We start from the raw sequence: 26,750 nt of genomic DNA on the forward strand, positions 1-26,750 counted from the left end.
ATATTTGCCAGTTGCACAAGGAAATCAAATGTTTAATACGGTCCCAGACCAACAATAAAAAAACTTTTACATAATAAAAATAGTAGCAATATACATCAATAAATATATAATCAAACTTTTATAGGGGAACTATTAAAAACATAAGTGTAACTAGAACACAGTTAAAAAACTCATTCGTTGGGTTCGACCCATGCTCGTCTAGCCTTCATAATTCGCCATCCAAATTTAGCCATTTAAAAAGTTAGCTCGGTGTCTTTAACTGAGAGCAAGTTAGAAAGGCAAGTCGCTCTAGTGCTCCCTGAGTGGTCAGCTATTACAAGGGAAAAGTCTTCTCTTATTTTATTATAAATTTTGCAGTCATAAATGACATGTTCAAGGGTCTCTATGCTCCCATCAGAAGGGCATACACGTTCACCATAGGGGGTCTTCTTGTATCTACCTTCCATTATAGCTGAAGGGAGAGCATTGCAGCATAACAAGGTAAAGGCCCTCCTATAATCAGGATTTTCCAGATGAACAACATTTGGCATTGGGGTCACATTAGTAAGGGTATTTCGATTGTGACATTTTTAAGTCTATTCAGATAGTGCTGTCTTTCTACGTCTCGTATTCTTTGCCTTATCAAGACTCTGGCCTGCAAATAGTCCATAGATAAAAGTAGTTCTTGAGAGAGACCATAGAAGCCTAATTTTTTCTTCAAGCTCCTCAACCAGGGAGAGGTGAAAGTGTTGTACAGGATCAGATTAATGAGTCCTTTAGGACAGAGTGCTATTTTAAGCCAATAAGAAATTGCAGCTATCCATATCCTCGCTTCAATAGTAACCTCCCCAGTCTCTATTTGGACTGCAGCATTAGAGACACTGGAGGGGACTTGTAAAAAAGCTCTCAAAAATTTAGATTGAATCTTCTCCATCTTGGAGTAATTTGCCATGGTCATACGTGGAGCCCCATATAGCATTGGAGAAAGAGGTTTAGCCTTAAATAGCTTTACAGCTGTCATAACTGAGCGTCCCCCTTTCGTCTAGAAAATTTTTTGTATAGCTGAAGCACTGTTTTGGGCATTTGAGGCAGCATAAGTTATGTGAGACGTTTTTGAACCTGATGCCTGAAAGACCACCCCCAGGTATTTATAGCAGTGAACTTGCTCTATTTTGACCCCATTCAACCACCAAGAGTGGAGTTTTGGCTTTTTTGCCAAAACCATCACCTTCGTCTTGGAGTAGTTAACCTCAAGTTGGTTGTCAGCACAATAGAATGCAAGTGAGCGCAAGGCCCTTCTAAGCCCAATAGGTGTTCTGGAAAGAAGAATGGCGTCATCCGCATACAATAACAGTGGGATGTGTCTTCCCACCAGTTTTGGGGGATGTAACTCTGACTTATTTAGGCACGATACCAGATCATTGATGTAAAAGTTAAACAGAAGTGGTGCCAATATGCAGCCCTGTTTGACCCCCTTCCCTGTTTCAATAGGATCAGTGAGATGTCCTTGGGGGTTACATCTTACCCGTATTGTGGTCTTTTCATATAAAACTCGAATTAAAAACAGAAGATGCCTGTCTATTGTTGAAGCCTCTAGTTTTCCCCAAAGAATAGCTCTAGGGATTGAGTCAAACGCTGATTTTAAATCGATGAAAGCTGCATACAAGGAGGTGACAGACTTAGCAGAATATTTGGCAATAAGATGGTCCAACAATATACAGTGATCTACAGTAGAGCAGCCTTCTCTGAAGCCCACCTGTTCTTGTACCAAGTAATTCTCTTGTTCCAAACAATCCCTGAATTTCCATTGAAGGTGCCTAGTGTAGAGTTTGCTTATAGTACTGAGCAAGCTAATTGGTCTATAGTTGGAGGGATCATCCCTATTACCCTTTTTATAAATGGGGGCAATAATTGCTACCCCCCAGTCGCTTGGTATTCTGCCAGTTCAGTCAATTGCAGTAAATAGAGATGTCAATACCGGGACCCACCATTCCATGTTCCTTTTCAATAGGTCTGGGGGGATCAGATCAATGCCCGGTGCCTTCCCCGGCTTTAGGGATTCAATAAGCTTCCTCACCTCTGAGGACTCCAACACTGGCCAGCTTGGAAGGTTTCGAATACCCTCAGTATGATGATCATTCCGCTCATTATTAGCATAAAGGGCCTTAAAATAGTTTTCCCACCTATTTGGCAAAATAAAGCAATCATATGACAAAGGGGCCCTTCTTGGACAACCTGAGACCAATCGCCAAAATAAGGTAGAATTTTTAAGGTTAGCCGCCTGTCTAATCTGCTCCCAGGCCAAAACTGTAGCCGCCCTCTTCTTATGTTTAATGAGTAGTTTATACTGTGATTTTAAGTTTTTCAGCTCTTCCGACGAGACTGCATCTGGGTTACACCTATAACTAACATAGGATGCACTGAGAGCTCTTTTAAGACTCCTACATTCGCTATCAAACCATGATTTGGAGTATTCAGATGAAACTCTCTTAAGATTGGTGTTAGTGCCACACATGGTTAATTGAATGGTTCTAAGCATTTGTTCATATTGCCCCAGACAACTATCCATATTTTCTGCTGCTAAAAACCCCTGTAAAATTTCATCTAGGGCAGCAGAACCAAAAAATTCAGACATGATCTTATCTAGACGTGGGCTCCACCTAACCCGAGCAGTTGTTGCCTGTGTTTCTAGTACAGTGATGGCGAACCTTTTAGAGACTGAGTGCCCAAACTGCAACCCAAAACCCACTTATTTATCCCAAAGTGCCAACACGGCAATTTATTCTGAATACTGAGGGAAGGGGGGGCTTTGAAGGGGGGGCTTTGAACTGCTCAAAGGGAAGGGGGGGCTTTGAACTGCTCCAAGCCCCCGCTGCCCAACTGCTCCGAGCAGTTCAAATCCCCTGCCGCCTGCGGGGAGTCCAGGGAAGGGGGGGGGGCTTTGAACATGGACCTAGTTGGTGAATCCTGCATAGTGTTTCCCTCCCTAAATGTGGGTCATATTTACAAACATGAACACATGAAACTGCCTTCTACTGAATCGGACCCTTGGCCCATTAGTGCGCCGTGCGATCTGGGCCATAAGAAGCCCAGCATAATTGGCTCTACAATCCTTTGACTGTCTGGGGTATGGTAAAACTGAATTACCATCATCTGCAGGATAAGATTTGTAACTAGTGAACAAACTAATATCATCCAAACCTAGCCTAGAGTTAAAGTCACCACCTACAATAACAAAGGCTGAGGGGTAAGCTGACATTAGCTGGCAGATATATGACTCTAATCCTAGTAAATTCTTTTCTGTTTGCATTTTGGTCTTTGGTGGGGGCAGATACACATTAATAATTAAGCAGGTAATTTGCCCATATTCTTTTTTTTAATAATTTTTTTATTATTTTCTCATGTATTACAACTAAATCATTTTCCATCATATAAATCTTATAAGTATAAACAAAGTAAAAACAAAAACAATTATCTATTACAAAGAAAAAGACTTCCCCTTCACTCTATTCTGTCTAGCATTTAATTTGTATATACTTTTGCCAACTTGTAATCCTCATTTGTAAATTTACATTATATTTATCTTATTTTATCAAATACAGTTCATATAATATTCTAAAATATCTATAATAAGAAATTCAAATCTGGGATTATATCAAGGAATATCCTTTAAATTGACCTATTAAAAATAATCTTCACAGTAAATTCTCCACGCCTCCCACTCCCCCCAAAATTTTTCATTATCACATTCATTTATAAAAGCTGTAAATTTAGCCATCTCCACCATTTCCAACATTTTGCTTATCCATTTTTTTCCCTCTGGTATCTCGTCAGTCTTCCATTTAGCTGTGTATATCAGTCTAGCTGCTGTTGTAGCATATATCAAAAATGTTCTATAAGTAAAGATAGAGTCTGGCACCATGCTAAGAAGCATCATTTCAGGTGTTTCTGGTATATTCTGTTGTAAAATCACCCTTATTTCATTATATATCATTTCCCAAAATCTTTTAGCTTTTTCACAAGTCCACCAAGTATGATAAAAAGAACCAATTTCCTTTTTGCATTTCCAATAGTTTGGTGACATTGTGGGAGATGACATTGCTAATTTCTTGGGAGTTAGATACCATTTGTACATCATTTTATATATATTTTCTCTTAATAGTTGCGAAGATAGCAGTTTCAAGTCTTTTGTCCACAATCTCTCCCAATTGTGCAACTTTATATCATGTCCCAACATTTGTGCCCAACTGATCATAGTAGGTTTAATTCGGTCTTGTTCACAATCCAGTTCAAGCAATAGTTTATACATTTTAGATATTAAGTGGTCATTTGTATCCAACAAGAGTTTTTGCAAAGTTGATTTAGTCTTTAAAAAACCTGTTTTTAAGTCTTGTAGATAAACCGAATTAATTTGATGATATTGAAACCAAGATAGTACATCTTTAACTTCTTTATATTCTTTAAGTGAACATTTCATACCATCCCATTTCAAAAGATGTTGATAAGTTATGAATTGATCTGGTCTCAGTGGGCGCAAAGTTAACATTTCTTGAGATAAAATCCACAATGGAGTTTTTATTTCCAGCAGGTGTTTGTATCTAATCCATATCTTAAAAGGGGAAGATTTAACCATGTGTTGCTGAAATGATGTATGTATTTTGATTTTGTCATACCACAAATAACCGTGCCATCCACTTATATTATTATAACCCTCAAGAGCCAACAATCTTGTATTTTTTAAATCCATCCAATCTCTCTGACATACCAAAGCCGCTGCTTCAGCATAAAGTTTAAAATTAGGAAGTGCAAGTCCACCCCTCTCCTTCAGGTCCATCAAATATTTATATGCAATTCTCGGTTTTTTACCTTGCCAAACAAAGTTCAATATATCTTTCCTCCAGGTATCAAAATACTTTACTTGGGAAATAATAGGTAAATTTTGAAACAAAAATAGTAATCATTTGTATCGTTGAAATGCGGCCTAGTAAAGATAGATTCTTGGTATTCCAAACCATCATGTCTTTTTTTATTTCTTCCCATAATTTGCCATAATTATTTACAACTAATTCCGCATTTTTGGAAGAAATCCAAATTCCCAAGTATTTCACTTTCTTGGTTTTCTGCCAGCCTGTCACATTCATAACAGATTGTTGTTCCAAATCAGTAACATTTTTAAATATCATCTGTTTTCTCTTGATTAATTTTAAATCCTGAAACTTTACTATACAAGTCCAATATCTCTCTCAGCTTGGTTGCTGATTGGGCTAGATTATCCAAAATTAATAACAAATCATCAGCAAATGCTCTCAATTTAAATTCCTGTTTTCTTATTTTCAAACCACATACATCCTCTGAGTCTCGAATCTTACAGCATAGGGATTCTAAAACCAAAATAAAAAGCAATGGGGAAAGAGGACAACCCTGTCTATTCCCCTTTTGTATGATGCATTCTCCCGACATAGATTCATTTACCAATATTTTTGCTTGTTGCGTAGTATATATAGCATCTATACCTCTCCTAAGAGAGGTATATGAACTTCCCCAAAGTTCATTGCTTTCAAAAAAAAAATTCATATAACCCCAAGAGACCATATCAAAAGCTTTTTCTGCATCCAGGAAAACAAAAGCTACTTTATGTTGAATATTATATTCATAATACTCCATGGCATCCAAGAGTACTCCTCACATTATCCTTAATTTGTCTTCCTGGGACAAAACCTGCTTGATCTTCATGTATGTCCATAATAATTTTTTTAATTCTAGATGATAAAATTGAAGCATAAATTTTATAATCCACATTAAGCAGAGAAATAGGTCTATAGTTAGTTACTCGTTCAGGATCTCTCCCATGTTTATGTATTAAAGAACTAAAAGTATGAGTCCATGTTTCTGGTAATGATCCTGTTTCCATTATTGAATTACAAAGTTCCAAAAAAGGTTTCATTAATAAAGATTTAAAAGTACCATAAAACATGGCAGTTATTCCATCAGGACCTGGAGTTTTATCTGGTTTTTGTTTTTTAAAAGCTTCATCCAGTTCTTCTAAAGAGATTGGCTCATTAAGTAGTTTCTGTTGGGCTATTGATAATTTTTTAATATTTGTAGAGTTTAAAAACTTTTCCATCTTTTTAAATGATATTTCATCTTTCTGATACAACTTCGCAAAGAAAGATACAAACTCCTTTTGAATGTCTGTCGTGGTATAAACAGGGCCTCTTTCCGTTTGTAACTTAGCAATAATCCATTTCTGAAATGAGTCTCGTAGTTGAGTTGCCAGAAATTTACCTGGTTTATTTGCATGTTCAAAAAATCTTTGTTTTGCATATTTCAAATTTTTATTCATTTCTTCTGAAACCACCATATTCAATTGGTGTTTGAGGGCCTTTATCTTCTCCAATATATTATCTCTTGACTCTTTTTGTAATTCTAAAATCAACTTTTGTTCAAGTTTTTGTAAATCCCAGAGTATTGAGTTAGTCGTCTGCATCTATTGTTTTCTCCAAGCCACATTCTTCTGAATCATAAATCCTCTTACTACTGCTTTAATTAAAGTAGATAGTTCCTCTAACAGCTTTTGATCTTTCAATAGTTTATCATTTAACTTCCATCTAAATGCTTGGCGATTGTTCCATTCAAAAGCAACCGGATTGTGATCAGAAAAAGTCTTTGGTATAATATGTATTTTGCACAGTTGTGTAAAAATAGATTTGCTAGCCCAAATCATGTCAATCCTTGAATATGAATCATGTCTTGCTGAATAAAAAGTAAGTTCTTTAGCTGTCGTATTCTTTGTTCTCCAAGTATCTTGTAAATCTAACTCAGTCATCATTTGGAAGGTCTTTGGTAAAATTCCTTCCTTTTCCATCTTGGCTTGGGTTTTCTTATCCAAGGGAGGTGAAACAATGCCACTGAAATCATTAAAATCTGTTCCTGGGCATGTTGAGACAAAACCTCATGTAAGTGTTCATAAAATTTAGCGTTCCCTTCATTGGGTGCATAGATGCCAACCACCAATGTTTTTTGGCCCAGTATTTTAGTCCGAATAATAATAATACGGCCTTCTTCATCTTTATATACCATTTCCGGAGTCAAGCTGGGACGTGCATAAATAACTACTCCTTTTGTCTTTGTTTTAGCTGACGTAATAAATGCTTGACCCAACATTTTTCTATCCAAATCTTTTCTATCTTTTTTTGAGATATGAGTTTCCTGTAAACAAATTAATGTATATTTTTGCTTTTGTAACAATTTAAAAATTCTTGCTCTTTACTTTTTCATTGAGTCCATTGACATTCCAAGAGATAACTTTAGCCATAGTAATTCTTTAATATGGTATTGTCTGGTTCCTCCTGAAGCTCCTTTCAATGAAAGATCATCTTGTTCCTCTTCTCCTTCTACTTCCATTTCTGCAGAAAGATCCTCCGGAAAGTCTTTTTTATACTTCCTCATAAATTTCGCAACGTCTTGCAAAGTAGTAACTGTTGTCCTGACTCCCTTGTGCATGAAGGTTAATCCTTGTGGTAACACCCATCTATAATTTATTCCATACTTCCTTAACATTGCAGTAAAATCTTTAAAGATGCTCCTTTTTGCCATTAAATGCCTGGGAATATCCTTCAGCACTATCAAGGTGGTGTCTCCTACTTTCATGGGGTTGTCATAGTGAAGTTTCATTATAGCATCCTTCATCCTAATGTCATAAAATGAAATCATAACGTCTTTTGGCCTGGTTTTCCTGAATCTAGCTGGAAGAGGAATCCTGTAGATTCTATTGACTGCCCGGTCTAATTCTTGTTCATTAATTTGAGTTAATTCTGCAAGATTTCTTATTAATTCCTGTCTGGAATCACCAAGGTCTTCATGGAAATTGCATAGTCGTAGATTCGATTCTCTAGCCTTCATATCCATCATAGCTAATTGGTCTTTTACTATATCCTCCTGAACCAAAACTGCAACAATTTGTCTCTCATGAGTTTCCACCTTCTTCTTAACTTCTTTCTGATCTTCCATAACTTTCTTTAATGTTCCATCTAGTGTCTTCACCTCTGTAGTAATTGTGGTAACCTGAGTTTTCACTCCTTTCAATTCTTCAGCTACACCATCTATCTTTTGTGTCAAGGTATGTATCATAGAATTCATCATAGTAGTAAGATGGTCTATTTGTTTTGACAGCTGCTCATGCTGCTTGGCTGTAGCCTCATTTTGTTTTACAAATAATTCTTGGATTTTCTTCTCCATATTACCCTTTTGAGAGGAGACCTTAGATTTGGACACCGCAGGTAAAACTAATGATCCAGATCTTGGTCAAGACATTTACCATTAGACCTGTTATTTTTGGCAATTTTGGCAAGTCCAACAAAAACAAATTTGAAGCTTATGGGCAGATTAGTATTCGTTTACTAGCTGAAACGCCAAAAAATTTTCACTCAAAAACCTTTCATATGGATAATATTTAAACTTTAAGTTTTCAAAAACCAACAAGTTTTTCAGGACGCTCTAGGTCAGCACAGGCAGGAAGTTAGCCGGAAGGTATGCAGGCACGGACCTTCAGATGTCCCCGTTTTGTAGTTCTCTCACCAACGGACCATTTAGATGTTACATCAGGGGATTTCTTCCGGTCCTGCGCATTTGCCCATATTCCATGACCACAGCCATAGCCAAGTGAGCAAAGGTGGGAAGCTCTATGACCTTAACCTTTAATGCTGTAGCAATCATAATTCCAAGCCCTCCCCTTGCTCTGCCACGAGTGGCGTCATCAGCTGCTAGAGCAAAGACTTTATATCCATTCAACCAAGGGGCCTCCTGGCACCATGTCTCTTGCATAAGTATTATATCAAATTTGGATATGTAATTCAGTGTATTACCATCCCTTGTCTTACTAAGCCATCCCATGACATTTCAAGGTAACAGTGAATATACTTGGCTTTTAGAATTAGAGCAGTGGAAAAGTGTCTTTTCTTGTCAGTCTGGGGTTATCATTTCCAATTGTCCCAAGGTATCCAGATGGACACAGCCATTAATGAGTGTGGATCGTTTGTTCTTCACCTCTGGTTCTCCAGGCATAACGCATGGAGCATCTTGTATGCGCTTTGGATGCTGGGAAGTAAGAATGCCTTCTTGATTGGAGTGAATCTCAGCAGGGAGAGTCTTTAATGCAGTGGTTACATTTATAGCAGAAGTAGGTGTAGACACTTGGCAGGAGTCCAGGGGGTGAGTCTCAGCAGAAAGAGGATTTGAAGCTGTGATTTCATTTGTAGGTGGAGTAAGTATGGGCATTTGGCAAGAGACCAAGGAGTGCGATAGTGCCCGTTTTCAATGACTAACAGCCAGCAGTTTGTTCTGAAGATCCTCCAACCTGTTCGTAATTGCTAGTTGTTCCTCAGTAATGAGAGTTGGGAAAACTTTAAAGAGATCCTCCTTCAATGAGTTTTCAAACAAATGGCAGCCTGAGGTGCTATGCTGCGGCTCAGAGGTGCTAGGTTCGTCAGTCAGATCAATGAGATCATTGCGAATTGTGACCTCTGAGAATTCCCCGGTAGGCTTTTTATCAGTACAGTTCTTTGTAAAATCAGTTGGAAACAGGGAGGATATTACAGTGTTGTTAAAAACTCGTACTGGGAAAACTCCTTTGCGTTCCAATCTGCGTCTCTGTGTAAGCAACAGTGAGGGGATTATTGTCGAAGGCTTTCACGGTCAGAGTTCATTGGTTCTTGTAGGTTATCCGGGCTGTGTGACCGTGGTCTTGGTATTTTCTTTCCTGACATTTCGCCAGCAGCTGTGGCAGGCATCTTCAGAGGAGTAACACTGAGAGACACTGTCCTTCAGTGTTACTCCTCTGAAGATGCCTGCCACAGCTGCTGGCGAAATGTCAGGAAAGAAAATACCAAGACCACGGTCACACAGCCCGGATAACCTACAAGAACCTTTCCTTTTATCCCTTAGAAGCTCCTTGATCAATTGATCTTGAGCAGCATATATCTAGTGTTGGAGGGATATAAGGACTGAAACAAATCTTGCCACTGACAATGTAGCCTTGGGGTCCCTGTCGCTTAGTAAAAAAGGCATTATGTCAGTCACAGAGGCATTGGATTTGTATATTAAAAGGGGGGAAATATAGTGCGATCGAAGTTCCTCGTAAAAGCGGCATTCCAAAAGGGCATGGGCTAATGAGTCAATAGAGCCAGAAGAGCAGGGGCAGATCCTGTCTGAGTATGGTATATTCAGAATTCTGCCCTGCATTACCATAGAAGGGTTAGCATTCAATCTAGCCAAGCAAAAAGCTCTACAGAGACGAGGAGTTGTCAGATAATATGTATAGGCAGGCAGACCACGTGGAGGGGGTATTCCGAAGAACTGGGATGAACAGACGCGACGAGCACGAAAAGTAGTGCTGTTATAATCAAGCTCTTTAATGCGCTTTTTAATTTTGGCAAAAGCTTCAGTTTTCCCAAGATCTGATAACATATCCTGCGAGAAGCCCAGCAACGCCAGTTTCTCATCTAAGATTTTTTGCCATGAGGATTTGAAAGGGTCATGCTTCAGAGAAGCTAGGAACCCCTCAGTGCTAAAGCACAGTTTAAGGTGGAGTTTAAAGGTGGCCAACCACGCCCTAGCTTCAAGTGACGTTTGGCCAAACTCGGAACGAAGAGTAACGCCAGCAACACATCGAGGGGCATTTAGGTGTTTTCGTAGGAACTGAAGCAGTGGACGATCTATAGATTCATTGATGACTGTAATCCAGATGGCAACACCAAAGAGGATAATTGGGGTAATTTTCTGAATAGCCCCTGGAATATATTTGCCACCTTTGGTGTGAAAAAAATTGACAATAGCACCAACCCCAGGTTTAATTTTGTTGGACACTGCTTTTTGATGGGCATTCCAATTTAGGTTATGGGAAAACAGAATGTCAAGGTAAACAAACTCCTTGACTTGGTCAACCTCAAAGCCATCTAATACCCAGTGAAAAAGAGGTATTTTTCTCCTCTTAGTGAAGATCATAATCTTAGATTTATGATGGTTTATTTTAAGACCTTCCCTAGAGCAGTACTCGATTTTCAATCAAGATGGCGACCGGATAGTAGCTGCAGTCTTATGCTCCGCAAGTACAACGATATTTTCTTTCTCCTTATCCCTTATTCATGCCACCTGGACTATTTCTGCATAACACTGCTGAGAGAGTTAGACAGCTTCTGCATTTGTGTTTTGGTTGGACGGACTTAAACTCTTATCGAGTTTAATATGGGAGGTGGGAAACGCCCAAGGGAACAGGAGGAAATATCCTCTCCTCCTGCCAGAAAAAAGACAACAATAGCTGACTACTTTCCCTCAAGGAACGTTACAGTTTTTAATGTGCCTACTGCAAATCGGTTTACTCCTCTGGAAGTCAACATAAATGAGGAGGACAGTGTTGGTGTAGATGAAGATGTAAATAACTCAGCTGTTCCCTTTAAGGATTCAGATAAGAACGAAGAGCAGATGGAACAGGCCGAAGTTATTCTGAAACTTTCTGAATTAACGGCTAAAACAGTTGATATTATTTTTGTCCATCTTGGTAACATCACAGCTGATTTAAAAAAGCTTATGCAAATGGTACAATCTCTAACTGATAAGATGCAGACTCTATCGAAACATAAGGAACACTCTAATTATCCTTGGCTTTCACCCCTTACCTCAGCAACTGTAAGTAGGGCTCCTGAAGAGTCAGCAAAGAGGGAAATTGAGAGGAAACAGCAATGCAAAAATTGCCAACAACTACTGATTCTTCAACCTCATAAGATTTGCTTAACAGTTTACAAATACAGAGGGTACTTGCCACCATGGAATTCTAAATATCTGGCCACCAAACATCTGAGTGAGTTGCTCAGTATGAGTGGCCCCAATATAGACATTACTCGGGCTGAAACTGTAAGCAACTGGAATCAGGCCCAGAGAATTATGCTGACCTTCAAGAGTTCAAGAATTCCCTCAACATTGCTGAGACAAAAGGATATGCTGAATAGTAAAGGAATTTATCCAGTAAGAGCCTTTTCTAACTTACTGATTACTCCCCTCCTCCCAAACCAGCAGACTGTTTGTGGGAGAAAGAAATGGGATTTTGAGACGGGAATGCTTCAGCAGGATTTGGCCTTGGTGACTATTCCAGCTGAGAGAAACCACACTACCCAGGCAGAGATGGATAAAAATCCTATTGAAGAGAAATCACCAGTAACTCATACCAGTCTGGATTGTAAGGAGCTTAACAACATGATGGAAGAGGAAATACTCAATATCTTTCCCTCTCTCTCAAGAGTTGATCAAGAGGATATCATTAACGGGCTGGATGAGTTCAGGAGTAATTTATTGAAAATGGGGGATGTGCCTGTGAACCAGACTGATCTCCAATCAACTGAGGACATCCTGCAGTGCTCCTACCAACCAGTGCTCCCAATCATCTCCCCGCATTTTAATAAGGGAAAGGCATGTATTGAGCCTCAGCAGAGGGATGAATTTGAATTACCTTCGATACATCCCATAAATGCTGTTATGAACTGGTGTGTTGGTAAAAACGGTTCAATATACATAGACTCATCTGGACAACTGGATATGATATCTGCGGACTGACTGGATGGGGCATTACTACTGAACTCTGGAACTGCACCACAGACTCTTTCATTGGTCTCCTGGAATGTTATGGGCTGGGAGGCAAGGATTAGGGATCAGGATACATATAATTTTTTAACTAAACTTGATTTTATACTTGTACAAGAGACCTGGTGTTTACATACTCCAATACTTAATGGTTTTAAAGCATACGATTTAGCGGCTGATCCCTCCCCTCATGGTAGAGCAAAAGGGGGTCTGGGGATTTTAGTTTCCACAGCCCTGAATATTAGAGTTGAAGTTTTAGCTCCTTACTTGAAACTTGCTATGGCTGTGGTCATATTTTATAAGCAGATATCTTATTTAATAATTAATATATACTGTCCCCCTTTTAAAACTAAATCTCAAATTGAGACTGTATGGGCGGGGCTTGAGGCTTACATAGGACATCTTATAAAGGTCAATTCAACAACTTATGTGATCATTGGCGGGGACTTTAATGCCAGGGTGGGAAGGGATGACAATAGCTTACACATGAAATACAAGGTTTGCTTTCCCGAAATTAGGAATCCAGTTCTTCCATTTCCTAGATCCTCCAAAGATTTAAAATCAAATTATGCCGGATACAGGATGACACAGATGGCAAACAGCTGCAAATTTTTAATTTTAAATGGCTCATATCCTAACGACCATCCGGCGGAATTTACTTATTGTTCAGGAACTAGGAAGAGTGTTATAGATTATATTATGGTATCTGACAACTTTGTCCAAGCTGTTGAATCCTTTGAGGTGTCCTCTTTTTATGATAGTGATCACTTACCACTTATCATGATGTTTGATTCCCCAGATATTAACCTGCGCATTATAGAAACACACAAAGAGACCCTTACTTACGAGAGAAAACACTGTAGAGTCAGGTGGAATGATAGAACTGATAAAAGTATTAAAGAACTCCTTCAATCGGGTCCTCTAAATGCCTTAGCTCAGAGGTTACTAGTTGATGAAAACATTGACACACAGCTAGAATGCTATGAACAGATAACGGATGAAATATACAAAGTGATTACTAAGCCTAACTATATACTTAAAAAGAGGATAAATGTACACTCCAAAACCTGGTTTGACAGTGAATGCAGGGAAGCCAAGAGGGCCCTTAGTGCCACCTATATTAAATATCGATGTAGTGAGAATGAGGCCTTGATGGGGGTAATGAAGAGCTTAAAGTCTCATTATAAAGCCCTCATCTGTAAGAAAAAAAAGGAGTCAATGGAGTTAGCTTGGCAACAGCTAACACAAGCAATAAGGGATAAAAACTCATCGTTATTTTGGTCCTTGACCTCGAGCCGTTTTACCAATTCCACTATGGCGTTCAATAATACTATTCTACCTGAAGCATGGGAAAAACATTTTAGATCCCTCTACTCTAGCTTGGAGAGCCCAGCCCCCTCCACTGAGAACTTGAATAGTGTCCCATGCTGGCCCCCTGTGCAATATGCAGAGGTGAGGAATCTTATAGGTACACTAAAGAACGGTAAAGCTCCGGGAAGTGACTTAATCTCTGCAGACCTAATTAAAAGGAATGTGGAATGGTGGACACCCCTCCTGGCAGCACTATTCACTGCAGTTGATAGAACAGGTAGGATCCCTCCTGATTGGGGCCTAGCAATAATTGTCCCTATTTATAAGAAAGGTTGCAAAGAAAACCCAGCCAATTATAGACCTATCAGTCTATTAAACATAATTAGTAAGTTGTACGCAAGACATCTGCAATGGAAATTTAGAGATTGGTTAGAACAGGAAAATTGCCTTTCAGAAGAACAAGCCGGATTTAGAGAGGGTCGCTCATGCTTGGACCATTGTATGATTATGGAGCATTTAATAGCTAAATACTCCTCTAAATCAACGGTCTCCCTATACACAGCATTTATTGATCTTAAGTCAGCTTTCGATTCTGTGTCTAGAATCATCCTATGGGAAAAACTGGAAGCAACCAATATAGATAGGCGACTGTTATTTCTGATTAGAGCCTTACATGAAAACACCTCTATTAAAATAAGATGTAATCCCCAGGGTCAGCTGACCAAGGAAATAAGAACACTAAAGGGAGTGAAACAAGGCTGTATATTGGCTCCCTTACTGTTTAACTTCTACATTAATGATCTTGTGGATTATTTGAGAAGTCCAGCGTTTCATCCTCCTAAGTTAGCTGACAAACACCTACATCTTCTTCTTTATGCTGATGATACAGTAATACTATCTAGAACTCCCATTGGTCTCAGAAGGGCCCTCCATGCATTTAACCAGTACTGTAAGGAGAACTGCTTGGAGATCAATTATTCAAAAACAAAAATAATGGCCTTTGCTAAGAGGCCAAAAAACCACTCATGGCGTATAGACACTACCCCGATAGAACAGGTACATACCTATAAATATCTAGGTGTAACTTTACAAGAGTCTGGTTCGAAGAATGCCCACTTAGCCCATGTCTCACTGAATGCTCAGATGAGTGCGGGGGCTATTCAAAGATTTTATTGGTCTAAGGGGGGTAGGAATGTGGCGGCCGCTGTTAAGCTTTTTAATATGAAATCCTTGGCTCAATTATTATATGGAGCCCCACTCTGTATAATGGCAAATAAGATGTTACTTGAAAAAACTCAATCTAAATTTTTAAGAAATATCCTCCAAGTATCTACTGGAGTGTCAAATGCTGCCATTCGACTGGAGGTTGGAATGGTTATGGTTGAGGCTAGAGTTTGGATCGCTGCCATTTTTTACTGGCTTAAGCTGATTTACTTCCCTGGGCGACTTGTTTCACTCACCCTGGCAGATACCTTTGTCTCCCCTTGGAGTAAGATGATCGAGCAAAAACTGAGCTACTATGGCCTGTCGAAACAACTTTACAAAACAAATGACTATGCTCAGGCAAGAGAAATTGTTAAACTCCGTATATTGGATGTCGAAAGACAGCACGATATGAATAGGCTAAGGAGCCCTCTTTATGATATAAGTGGGTTGAATAGGGTGGTCATGATGCCATATATTAAGTTATTGGATAACCAGGAATATAGGAGGATTTTTACCTTGTTAAGATATAACATGCTACCCACAGCTGTTCTAGAGGGAAGATATAGAGGCGTGCCATATGGAAGTTGTCTATGTGAGTGCGGCGATGGCTCTGTAGAGACTTTAGAACATATTCTTTTTGAGTGTAGACTATATAGTCAGATTAGAGAATCCCTGATTGTGCCTATAATTGCATGTTACCCTCATGAAAATAGAAGGTCTCTTCTTTCAATCCTGCTATCGGATAAGCAGCAGGAGATTACCTGTAAAATTGCCAAATTTGGTTGGCTGGTTCTTAAAATCAAGAAAAGGCGGAGTGGCATATAAAGATGCCTTATGTAAATTCGTATTTTAATAAGATGTATATTGGTAGTATGTAAGCTTTTTACTTATGGATTGTGTTCTTATTTATATTCTGGTCTATGACTGTTTTAAATAAACTTGAACAGTACTCAGAAAAAGTTTGCAAAGATCTTTTCAAACCAATTCTTGTGCGGGACAGGAGAACTGCATCATCAGCATAGAGTAGAATTGAGGTGGGATGACTTGCAAGCTTTGGGGGGTGGCAAAACTCTGAGAAATTGGTTGCCATATCATTCAGGTATAGATTAAACAAGAGAGGAGCAAGGAGGCAACCTTGTCTAACTCACCTACAAGAACCAGTGAGGGGATTCTTTGGATACTAAAGGTTAGTATAATTCTCTGTGTCTGATGTGCACTGTTAAGGGATTCCGTTGAGATAAGGTCAATTGGGCAAATATTTCTCGGAAGTAAATTCCTCAGATGATTAATTGCCAAGTGTTTATAATTCCATGCTGGCATACATCCTCTATAGTGGCACACCGTCAAGCAAACTTTGTTAGGCTGTAAACACAGATTCTGAGCCATGCTTTTGTTTGAGTATCTTGCACATCTCATACTCTTGTCGTTCGAGTCCGGGAGGTCCAACAGAGAAAGCCCACCGTACAAGGAATGTGAGGAATGTGGAGAAACTCTCAGTGGAGTCAAGTTCACCTGCTCCTTATTCATTAGGGTTAAGACTGCTTGGGTTAATTTTTCGAGGTGAGAGTTTATTCCTTTTGGAGACTCAAAAATATGCTGCACTGTTTGCGCTGTCAGCTCAGCGAGCTTATTCAGAACAGTACCAGTATCATCCTCACTAGCGTCTTGATCAAAATTGATTAGCGTTTCTTCCTTATCTCCCAACTCTCTAGCAAGGTTGTTGTCATCCAGGATAGTAAAATGGTTGCTAACTGGAATGTTAAATATTGTGGGACTGCCAGAAGCAAAGTAGTCAATTATTTTAGACTGCTTACTTACAGGCGGCGGCAATACTTACTCCACTTCATGTGGGCATTTCCCAGCTCCCATGATCTCCTCCACCTGCTTCCTCCAGTTGCACAAGGAAGCCACACTTCCGGTCCCACGATCAATGATACTCTCACGATGGTGTAACACTTAAATCGGAAAGATGTCACCACTGAGGGGGGGGGTGTCTCTTCCTCCCTCCCCTTTCCACGTTGAAGTATCTGATTGGTAGCTGTAGCGTCTTTCAAAAGTTCCTGTTTGTTGTGTCTACCCACTGATCAAATTGATAAGGTTTGTGCTGGTTTAGCTGATATTTTCTTGTTGTCAAAGAGTCATTTATACCTCAGGTGGGGAGGCACGGATTTAACAGAAGTATAGCAATCCTTCAAAACTTCCAAATCCAGGCAAAACTAAAGGGTTCTTGTAACTTATTCAGATTTTAGAAGAGTAGGTATTCTTTATTTCTTGTAGTTGCTTAGGTGGTAGTAGATAGAGGAGATCTGAGCCTGATGCCAAGAAAATGTTAGCGGCGTTGTATTTCCCCTTGATGCCGGTGGGACCGCACCCAATTCCCCGAGAGTTTTCCTCTCAGAAAAAATGGGGGTCAGACCGCTCTTCAAGGCTGCAGGGGTTTTCCTGCTTCCCGGTCCACTGTTTAGGAGCCGGGGAGGGGTGCGGATTGCACCCCAAATCCGAACGTTTCTTGGGTCCCTCGGGAGCTCTCGAGGAACGTGGCACTCAAATCAGCGTCTCTACCTGAAGTCCATTGTGCATGCTTCCTTGAGGGGATTCTTCGAGGTGGGGGTAGAGCAAACACAAAAAGTCACGTTAAAGGGGCTCTTAAGAAGGTATGTAGCGGCTTTGCAGTCACATCCTGAATGACGGTTTAGAGTGAAAAACTAAAAAATAATAATATACGGGGCACTTCAGCCTGGAACGCGCTTGCTAATTACCAAGCATAAATGGCCTATGATTCTATCACCTGTTTGAGTGACTGATATTCCTGCTCTTCAGTCCAGGAGACACTAAGATTGTTCTATAGTCAAAGTTGATGCTTCTCCTGCAATCTGGGGCCACTCTTATACTACATCCAAGCCTTCTTGGAGCAGGACTGGAACCATCAGCTTGGCTGGCACCATGTTTGACATTAGCACAGGCCTTTTATGAGCCTCTGAGATGAGCAGGGCGGGGGAACCGCCCCACCCACTGGAGTGCTCTGACACTTCTGGCTACAGGAGCTGACATGCAAACCCTCTCCGCCCCCCGTCCACAGTATACTAACTTGTATTCGTTATTCTAATGCCTGACCATATAAGAAGTTTAAGGAAGAAGGCCTTTTCATCTTTACCTTTTGCAGCAAGTACAGCAGATTTTTTAAAAATTATTGCATTTCTACCCCGCCCTCCCCAACCCAAAGGTCGGTCTCAGAACTCTACCAACTGAAATCCTGCCCTGAAGGTGCACTAGCCCTGCAGGTTGCACTTCTCTTGTACAAGCCCTACCAAGATAGTTTTGTATATCAGACACAGTGACAGCTTTTACTACACAAAACGGCTCAGCCTGAGCAAGCAAAGACCACGGAGGGAAACACGTTTTAACTTACCTTATTTGGGGTCCTCTGGGTCAGATTTGCCTGTGCCTTTATAATTACCAGAATCACATAAGATGTCCAGCCCACAAAACTTAGGGCAATGCTTATGCCTAGGAAAAACCTGTCGTAGGTATGGTAATATGATAGTCCTTCTAAAGCAAGGCTGATCAGCTCACTGCAAAGAGATACCTATGGAAAGAAATGTAAGAACATGAAAGTCACTTTATAAATCAGGAGTTAGACTCTTTGTCTATCGCACCCCAACACTTGCCAAGGAAGGGCTAAACGGTCATGGTTCAGCTGACTGATTCTTCCCCTTGTGCTTTGTTACTTTAATGAAAAATATTAAATGGGAAAACTGAGCTCAAAATTGGAGCCTCTTTTTTTCCTGCAAATCCAAAATTGCTCTCCATAAACAGGAAAATTACTTTAAGGTTGACAATGAGGAAATTGTTGAAGACTTTCTATTCCTTGGCTCCATCAGCAACCATAGTATTCCCTGTTACTATGTATGGGTGTGAAAGCTGGACAATGAAGAAAGCTGATAGGAAAAAGTAGATTCCTTTGAAATGTGGTGTTGGAGGAGAGTTTTACAGATACTGTGGACTGCCAAAAAACCCAAACCAGTGGGTTGTAGATCAAATCAAGCCTGAACTGACCCTAGAAGCTAAAATGAATAAACTGAGGCTATTGTACTTTGGTCACATTATGAGAAGACAAGAGTCACTGGAAAATCATGCTAGGAAAAGTTGAGGGCAGCAGGAAAAGAGGAAGACCCAACAAGAGATAGATTGACTCTATAAAGGAAGCCACAGCCCTCAATTTGCAAGATCTGAGCAAGGTTGTCAAAAATAGGACATTCTGGAGGACTTTCATTCATAGGGTCGCCATGAGTCAGAGGCGACTTGACAGCACTTAACACACACAGCTACTTTGTGAGCAGCCCAAACAGGCCAGCTTTGCCCAGGCTCGTCAGAGCTTGGGAGCTAAGCAGGGTCAGCCACACTCAGTACTTGGGCGGGAGACCACCAAGGAAGACCGGGGTCGCTGTGCAGAGGAAGGCCATGGCAAACCACTTCTGCTCGCCTCTCGCCTGGAACGCCCTGTGAACACGGTCGCCATGAGTCAGTTGTGACTCGACGGCATGTCATTCTTCAAACTGCTTTGCTCCATACAGTAGGAAAAAAAGATACATTGAAAATATATTTCTTCATTGCGGGAAGAATCTCAGCTGAAGCACTGTGTGTATTTTCTGCCATCTTAGAACTCAATGAGGCAAGGAGGTCTCCCATCCAGAGACTTGTCTGGACTAGACCTGCCTCGCTTGAGAAAGGGTGTGTCTACAGACCATGACTGGGGATCAATTTTTGGCAATGGGTGAACTAGTCACACAGTTCACACTGGAATAGAGTCCATTAAGAGCAGTATATGTAGTTGTTAATTTCCTGCATTGTGCAGGGGGGTGGACTAGATGACCCTGGTGATCCCTTCCAATTATATGATTCTGTAGCGGAAACCAGGGCTCGTGGGGGGGGGGGAGAAAGAGACCCAAAACCGTTATCAAGAAAAACAGTTTTATTCACAGCTGCGGCTCAGTTACGCTAGCAAGTCAAACACTGAGCCCCGATTCTACTGGGGGTCAGACATTTATCCAAAATCCACACTCTGACGAAGCACATCAACATTCAGTGCTTATCTGGTTGTTTTACATTGTCTGGAGCCTTAAGAGCTCCAGCGGTTCTTTCCAGTTCCAGTTCTTGTTTATAGTTCACCATGACTTTCCATGACTTTTCCCCCACTACCTCTAGCACACACATAGTTATCCTGCCCAGCAACAAGCTAATCCCTTGCTGTCCTAATACATTTCAATACATCTACAGAAAGGAAAAGAGGTTATTACACACTATTAAATCAGACTTCTTAAGTGGATCCTCCATCTTCAGGGAAAATCTATCTGGCTGTCACAATTCTATTCTTTGATTCTATATGAATACTTGGGGGGAAAGAATACTTTTTAGGAAGTTCCTAAGCGGTTCCTCTCCTTTCCCCCAATTTTCTTTCTGTACCCTTATAAGAAAAATAAAATAATTTTAAAAAGGAAGTTCCTAATAGGCTTGTCTTGTTTTTGCACATGTGCTCTCCCCCACACACCTCTTTGGGAACAGTAGGATGAGTGAAGGCACTGTGCAGCACTACCTTTGCTTTAGCATCGGACAAGGATGAATTTTATCTCCCCAGCTATTCAAAATATATGCAGAACATATCGTAAAGAAAGCTGGATTTGATTTAGATGATGGTAGAGTGAAAATTGGTGGAAAGAATATTAACGATTTGAGATATTTAGATGACACAACATTACTGGTAGAAAACGGTAAAAAAATTAACCGACAACTGATGAAGGTTAAAACAATAAGAAGTGCCAAAGCAGGATTATAGCTGAACATCAAGAAGACAAAAGTAATGACTACAGGGGAACTACACAGCTTTAAGGTTGAAGATGAAGAAATTGCATCTGTTAAAGATTTGTTGGCTCCATTATCAACCAAAACGGAGACTGCAACCAAGAAATTAGGAGATTAAGACTGGGAAGGGCAGTCATGAAGGAGCTAGAAAAGATTCTGAAGTGTAAGGATGTGTCACTGGTGACCAAGATTAATACAATTCATGCCATAGTAATCCCTATTACTGTGAACGTGAAAGTTGGACAGTGAAGAATGCTGACATGAAGAAACTTGACTAATTTGAAATGTGGTGTTGGAGGAGAGTTTTACAGATAACGTGGACTTCCAAGAAGACAAATAAAGTAGGTTCTAGAAGATCAAATCAAGCCTGAACATTCCATAGAAGCTAAAACGACTAAACTGAGTCTATTGCCCTGAGTCTATCGGTCACATAATGAGAAGATAAGAGTCACTAGAAAAGACAATAATGCTAGGAGAAGTTGAAGGCAGCAGGAATAGAGGAAGACCCAACATTAGATGGATTGATTCAATAAAGGAAGTCAAGGCCCTCAGTTTGCAAGACCTGAACAAGGCTGTTAATGATAGGACATTTTGGAGGACATTAATTCATAGGGTCGCCATGAGTCAGACGTTATTTGATAGCACTTAATACACACACAAACACATCTTCGCTTCTGAGTGCATCATACGTTGCCTGTTAATTGGTTGCTTTCTCCTGCTCCTTATGATTCCAGCTACTGTACTGTTCTGAAATCACACTCTCATTTACAAAAAAGCTCAAGTTAATTTCAACAACCAGGCCAGTGTTATCAAAATCAAGAGGGGAATAAAAAGTAATCAGCTTCCAAGCTGCCTACAGCAGCTACCAGCCACAGCCTTCTAGTCAAATGAATGCTAACCGCACAGGGACAGAAATGGCACATCAACTCAAAACACATTAGTTTTTAACTGCAAACCGAATAGTAATTTTGGATCAACTGATAGAGGAACTGCATTTCTTGGGATCACATCTGAGCTGTACACAGCAGTAAATGTGACAGGAGAGAGTGGAATCAGGTAAGCTATAAAATGTCACACAGCTAATTAAAATGTCATTCTGAAAACTCATGGGCAGGGTGCAGTGGTTCAGTGGTAGAGCATCTGCTTTGCATGAGCCAGCGTGGTGTGGTGGTTAAGAGTAGTGGACTCTAATCTGGAAAACCGGGTTTGATTCCCCGCTCTTCCAAATGAAGCCTGCTGGGTGACCTTGGGCAAGTCACAGTTCTCTTAGAACACTTTCAGCCCCAGCTACCTCACAAGGTGCCTGTTGTGGGGAGAGAAGGGAATGCAATTAAAATCCGCCTTGAGACACCTTAAGGTAGAGAAAAGTAGGGTACAAAAACCAATTCTTCTTCTTCTTGTTCATGCAAAAGGTCCCAGGTCAAATCCCTGGCATCTCCAGTTAAAAAGGAGTGTGTATTGGGAAATGTGAAAAAAACCACCTGAGACCCTGGAGAGCTTTAAGCGAGGCAGAGTAGACAATACTGACCTTGACACTATGGTCTTACTCTGTATAAGGAAACTTCTAGAGCAGAGGTTCCCAAACCTTTTGGGCCTCCGCCCCCTTGGTTCCACAAACTCAACCTCAGCGCCCCCTACCCTAGCCTATAAAAAGAATTATTCAAAATAGGGGTTTGCACAACTCACTAAAGATAACAATAAAATTTCAAAACAGTAACAATTAATTGCACATTATTCAAAATCAAATCAAAACTTTTTAGTTGAAATTTATTCAACAAAACTGATGAACTTGATCCAGTGGTACCAGCTCTTCAAAGTCTGGAAAAAAAATTCTGAAACTTTCCACCGAATTTGCCAGCACGGTTATAAATTTTAAATTAGTGAACAACACAGTTGAAGGGGCCCACCTCTAGTGCCCCCCTAGGTAATCCCACCACCCGCCAGGGGGTGGTATTGCCCACTTTGGGAACCACTGTAGAGGTTTATTTATTTATTTATTTGTATCCTGCCCTTTCCTAACTGGAGTCCAGCTCAAGGCGGCTAACAGCAGTTAAAATATACAATTAATATGAATACTGTATCTAAATATACAGGTTAACATTTAAAATCCTACCAAATATTAAAAAGACAGTGCCCTCACAAGACAAATATCAATAATGGAGAGAACAATCAGGGACAAGCAAAAAGAGAGAAAAGGAAGGGAAAAGAAGGTGGGGGGACAGGAGGAAGGAGGCCAGCTAGAACGGAACCACTGCTGTCCTCAAACACAGGCCCAGTGAAACATCTGTCTTAGGCCCCACAAGATTACCATTCTAAGCTGGATGTCATCGTTGTTTGGCCCGTTTCCAAGTAAAGCGATACAGAGATGGGCAGTCACACAGCTCATTTCAATCTATGAGCAGTCTCTAAAGCGCTCTGGCCGGTTCAAACAGCTCCACTATTGTTTTTCCACTTTTTTGGGGTGACGGGTTCTTTTTTGGGTTTTTTAATGTTCTACGATGAGCGTTATAGTGCTATAGATCCATAGCACTATAACGCTCATCTCAGAACATTAAGAAAACCAAAAAAGTATGCACCACCAAAAAAGCAGGGGGGGAAGTAGTGGTCCTTTCGGAAGCGCTCCAGACTGTTCAAAGAGCACACTAGAGCAATTCAGAAGTGAATGGAAGAACTGAAAACAGGAAAAAGCAGTTTTAATAAAAAGCTGTGATGCTGACAGGATACAAGTGGTTTTGTCTGAACAGGTTGAAAAAAATTGTTAGCAGCCGGGAGCCAAACCAGTTGTATCTGAATTGCCACACAAAAAACATCTGTTAACAACCCGCTGGTCAACCTGATTATAAGGGCAGTTTGAAAGGGGCCTGACAGGCCCTACAGAACTGAGCCAAGTCCCACAGGGTCCGGAAATACCTGGAGATTTTGAGGGTGGAGCCTGAAAAGGGTGGGGTTCGGGACTTCAATGGCATATAATGTCATAGAGTCTATCTTCCAAAATGGCCATTTTCTCCAGGTGGCCTGATCTCTGTCGGCTGGGGATCAGTTGAAATAGCGGGAGATCTCCAACCACTACCTGGAGCTTGGCAACTCTATTTGGGATGGAATATTAAGTGTCACTCTGACCATTCACTTACCGCTTCCTCATATTTTTCATGCTGAATAGAAGTCCTTGCTTTTCTGAGAAAGTCTATTTGCTCTGAATCAGAAAGAGACCTGTACAAAAAAGACACAGCAAAAAACAGCTTGAAATACCAGATTTATTTCAAATTTCAAGGAATGAGAAGTGGACAGTCTTTTAAAAAAATCTCAGAGCTATTTAGTATCAGGCCAAGCTTAATTTTTAAAGCTCTGCTTTCCACTGATCATTGTCTCACAACAAGCACATTTACAAAAAACAAAGCACAACAATGCAGGATATTTTTCATTGGCAAGATGGCCCCTTGGGTGCTTTTAATATGCACAGCAACAGAGAAAGCAAAGAGATTTACTGCCAAAATTAAAGCCACAGGAGAAAGCCTTGGAGTCTGAGGAGAACTGTGGGAAAAGAGAGTTATAGGGAAGCAGGCCACATAAAGATAGGACTTTAGACAACAATATCATTTTGAAGGAGAGGGGTCACAAAACAATGAACTAAGCCATGGGGAGAAACATATTTTATTTAATTGCCAATCCCACTGAATGGGTTAAATTTGGTTGGATTATTCCCTGTGACTGGCTGCTTAGCTTCATCTCTCACTAGTCAGAAGATGTGATTACTGACCTACCAAAAAGGGTATGATTTGAATGTGCCTGAAGCACGCAGATTTGGTTCTCTTACCAGTTAAGGGCTGGAAAGTTGAGACTGCTTAGTAGAAATGATGTGAGATCTATTATTTATACTGGTGATAGGTTGAAACTCGGGGGTGGGGGGACAGCCAATATGAATGATCTGCAACTCATTCCACAAGTTGGAGAAGCCATAAAGTTTATGCCATGAACTTGAAACAAAGAACTATGTGTAACCATTGAAAACTGCTTGGAAATATTTCTATACTGTCTATATGTAGGGTTGCCAGGTCCCTCTTCACCACTGGCAGGAGGTTTTTGGGGCGGAGCCTGAGGAGGGCAGGGTTTGGGGAGGGGAGGGACTTCAATGCCATAGAGTCAAATTGCCAAAGTGGCCATTTTCTCCAGATGAACTGATCTCCATTGGCTGGAGACCAGTTGTAATAGCGGGAGATCTCCAGCTACTATCTGGAGGTGGGCAACCCTATAATATCAGGTTTCATAGAGGGAGACAGAGGGAATAATACAGAAAGAATTCTGGATGCCCTAAGAGCAAGAGAGGTTTTCTGTGTGACAGATGATACTTAGATGATAGCAGTCTATGGTTTTAAGGAAAGGGTTTAGGGCTCTTGGCTGGGGATAGGAGGGAATGCTTGCTTGGGAATGCCGAGATCTTTGCACGCTCCCAGAGGCTAGCCCTCTGTCACAAGGTAAGTTCAGCATATAAACCTGAATTACCTGTCACTATTGTGAATGCAACTAGGAAGACTGAACAAGTGCTAACAAGATCTTACAGATCACTGCATTTGTGTGATACTAAGACCGAGGAGTCTCCAGTTACAGCCTCTAAAATCACAACAGCTCACCAAACAAATCCTACAACTGTACAATCAAAGCTCTTTAGTTCCAATAATATAAATAACATTATTCATTTTTTTAATAAGATTTTATTTGTATAAATGAGAGGGTACAGGGAAAAAAAGGGGAGGGATAAAACGTTGTAGATATAAAAACAATACAGTATTATGAAATAAGCTCAATTGTATATTAAGAGACAATATCTATACAGCAATAAAAGAAAAAAGAGTTAATACAAGGTGTCATTCAATCAATTATTCTGCTTATGTTGATGTTCTATTGTGTGAAAGTCTAAAATTTACTCAGCAATTGTTTAAAGCTAATTAATTAATACATAACCATCGTATTACATTCAATTAACTAGAATTCATATAAGTATAAAATGACATCCACTTAGCGACAAATTGCTCTGTAGATTCACTAGATTTTAGGTTTAACTCGAAAGTCATCTTAGCCATACTGGCGTATTCCAATAGCTTTTCTTTCCAGTCTTCTATTTCAGGTATGTGAGTTTGTTTCCAAGTTCTAGCAAGAACCGTCCTGGCTGCAGTAGTAGCATATTTAAAAACATCGTGAGATTTCGAGGGGAAGTTTGGTGGCACTATACTGAGTAGATAAAATTTAGGATCAAGTGTAAACTTGGTATTTAACAAGTTCTTGATGAATTTTTTTCCAATATATTTGTAACTTTGGACATGTCCACCAGACATGAAAATAGGAACCGTTCGTGTCTTGACATTTCCAACAGGCGCCTCTTTTTCCGGGAGTAGTCATCTGGGAGAGCATATTAGGAGTCAAATACCATCTATAAAATGTTTTATACCAATTTTCTTTAACTTCTTGAGAAACGGTGTATTTCAATTCGGAAGTACAAAGTTTTCCCCATAAATCCATATTAATCATTTGTCCAAAGTTTTGCATCCATTTTATCATATTGGTTTTCACTTGTTCTTCTTTTGTTTCGTATTTTAAAAGAAGCTTGTAAATTTTTCCTAATAAATGTGAATCATTTTTAGATATTATCTGCTCAAATTCTGTTAATTCACGAAATGGCTGAGGATAGGAACAGTCTTTTTGTAAGTTGGACCTCAGTTGTAGGTAAGTCAGCCAGTTCAGTTTTTGAAATTTTTCTTGAAGATTAATCA

The 26,750-nt window shown here is 40.1% G+C and overlaps 1 protein-coding gene across 1 annotated transcript in view; it reads right to left on the reverse strand.

Annotated features, from left to right (window-relative positions):
* Positions 1-26,750, reverse strand: part of PIGN (phosphatidylinositol glycan anchor biosynthesis class N) — a 172,591-nt gene that overhangs the window by 66,393 nt on the left and 79,448 nt on the right. Inside the window, exons 12-13 of the mRNA XM_056854987.1 lie at positions 24,117-24,195; positions 18,536-18,712 (exon numbers count right to left, since the gene is read on the reverse strand). Coding sequence (XP_056710965.1) covers positions 18,536-18,712; positions 24,117-24,195 — 256 coding nt within the window. The remainder of the gene's footprint in view (positions 1-18,535; positions 18,713-24,116; positions 24,196-26,750) is intronic.

This window comes from Euleptes europaea, chromosome 8, assembly GCF_029931775.1.
Source record: "Euleptes europaea isolate rEulEur1 chromosome 8, rEulEur1.hap1, whole genome shotgun sequence".
Taxonomy (NCBI): Eukaryota; Metazoa; Chordata; class Lepidosauria; order Squamata; family Sphaerodactylidae; genus Euleptes; species Euleptes europaea.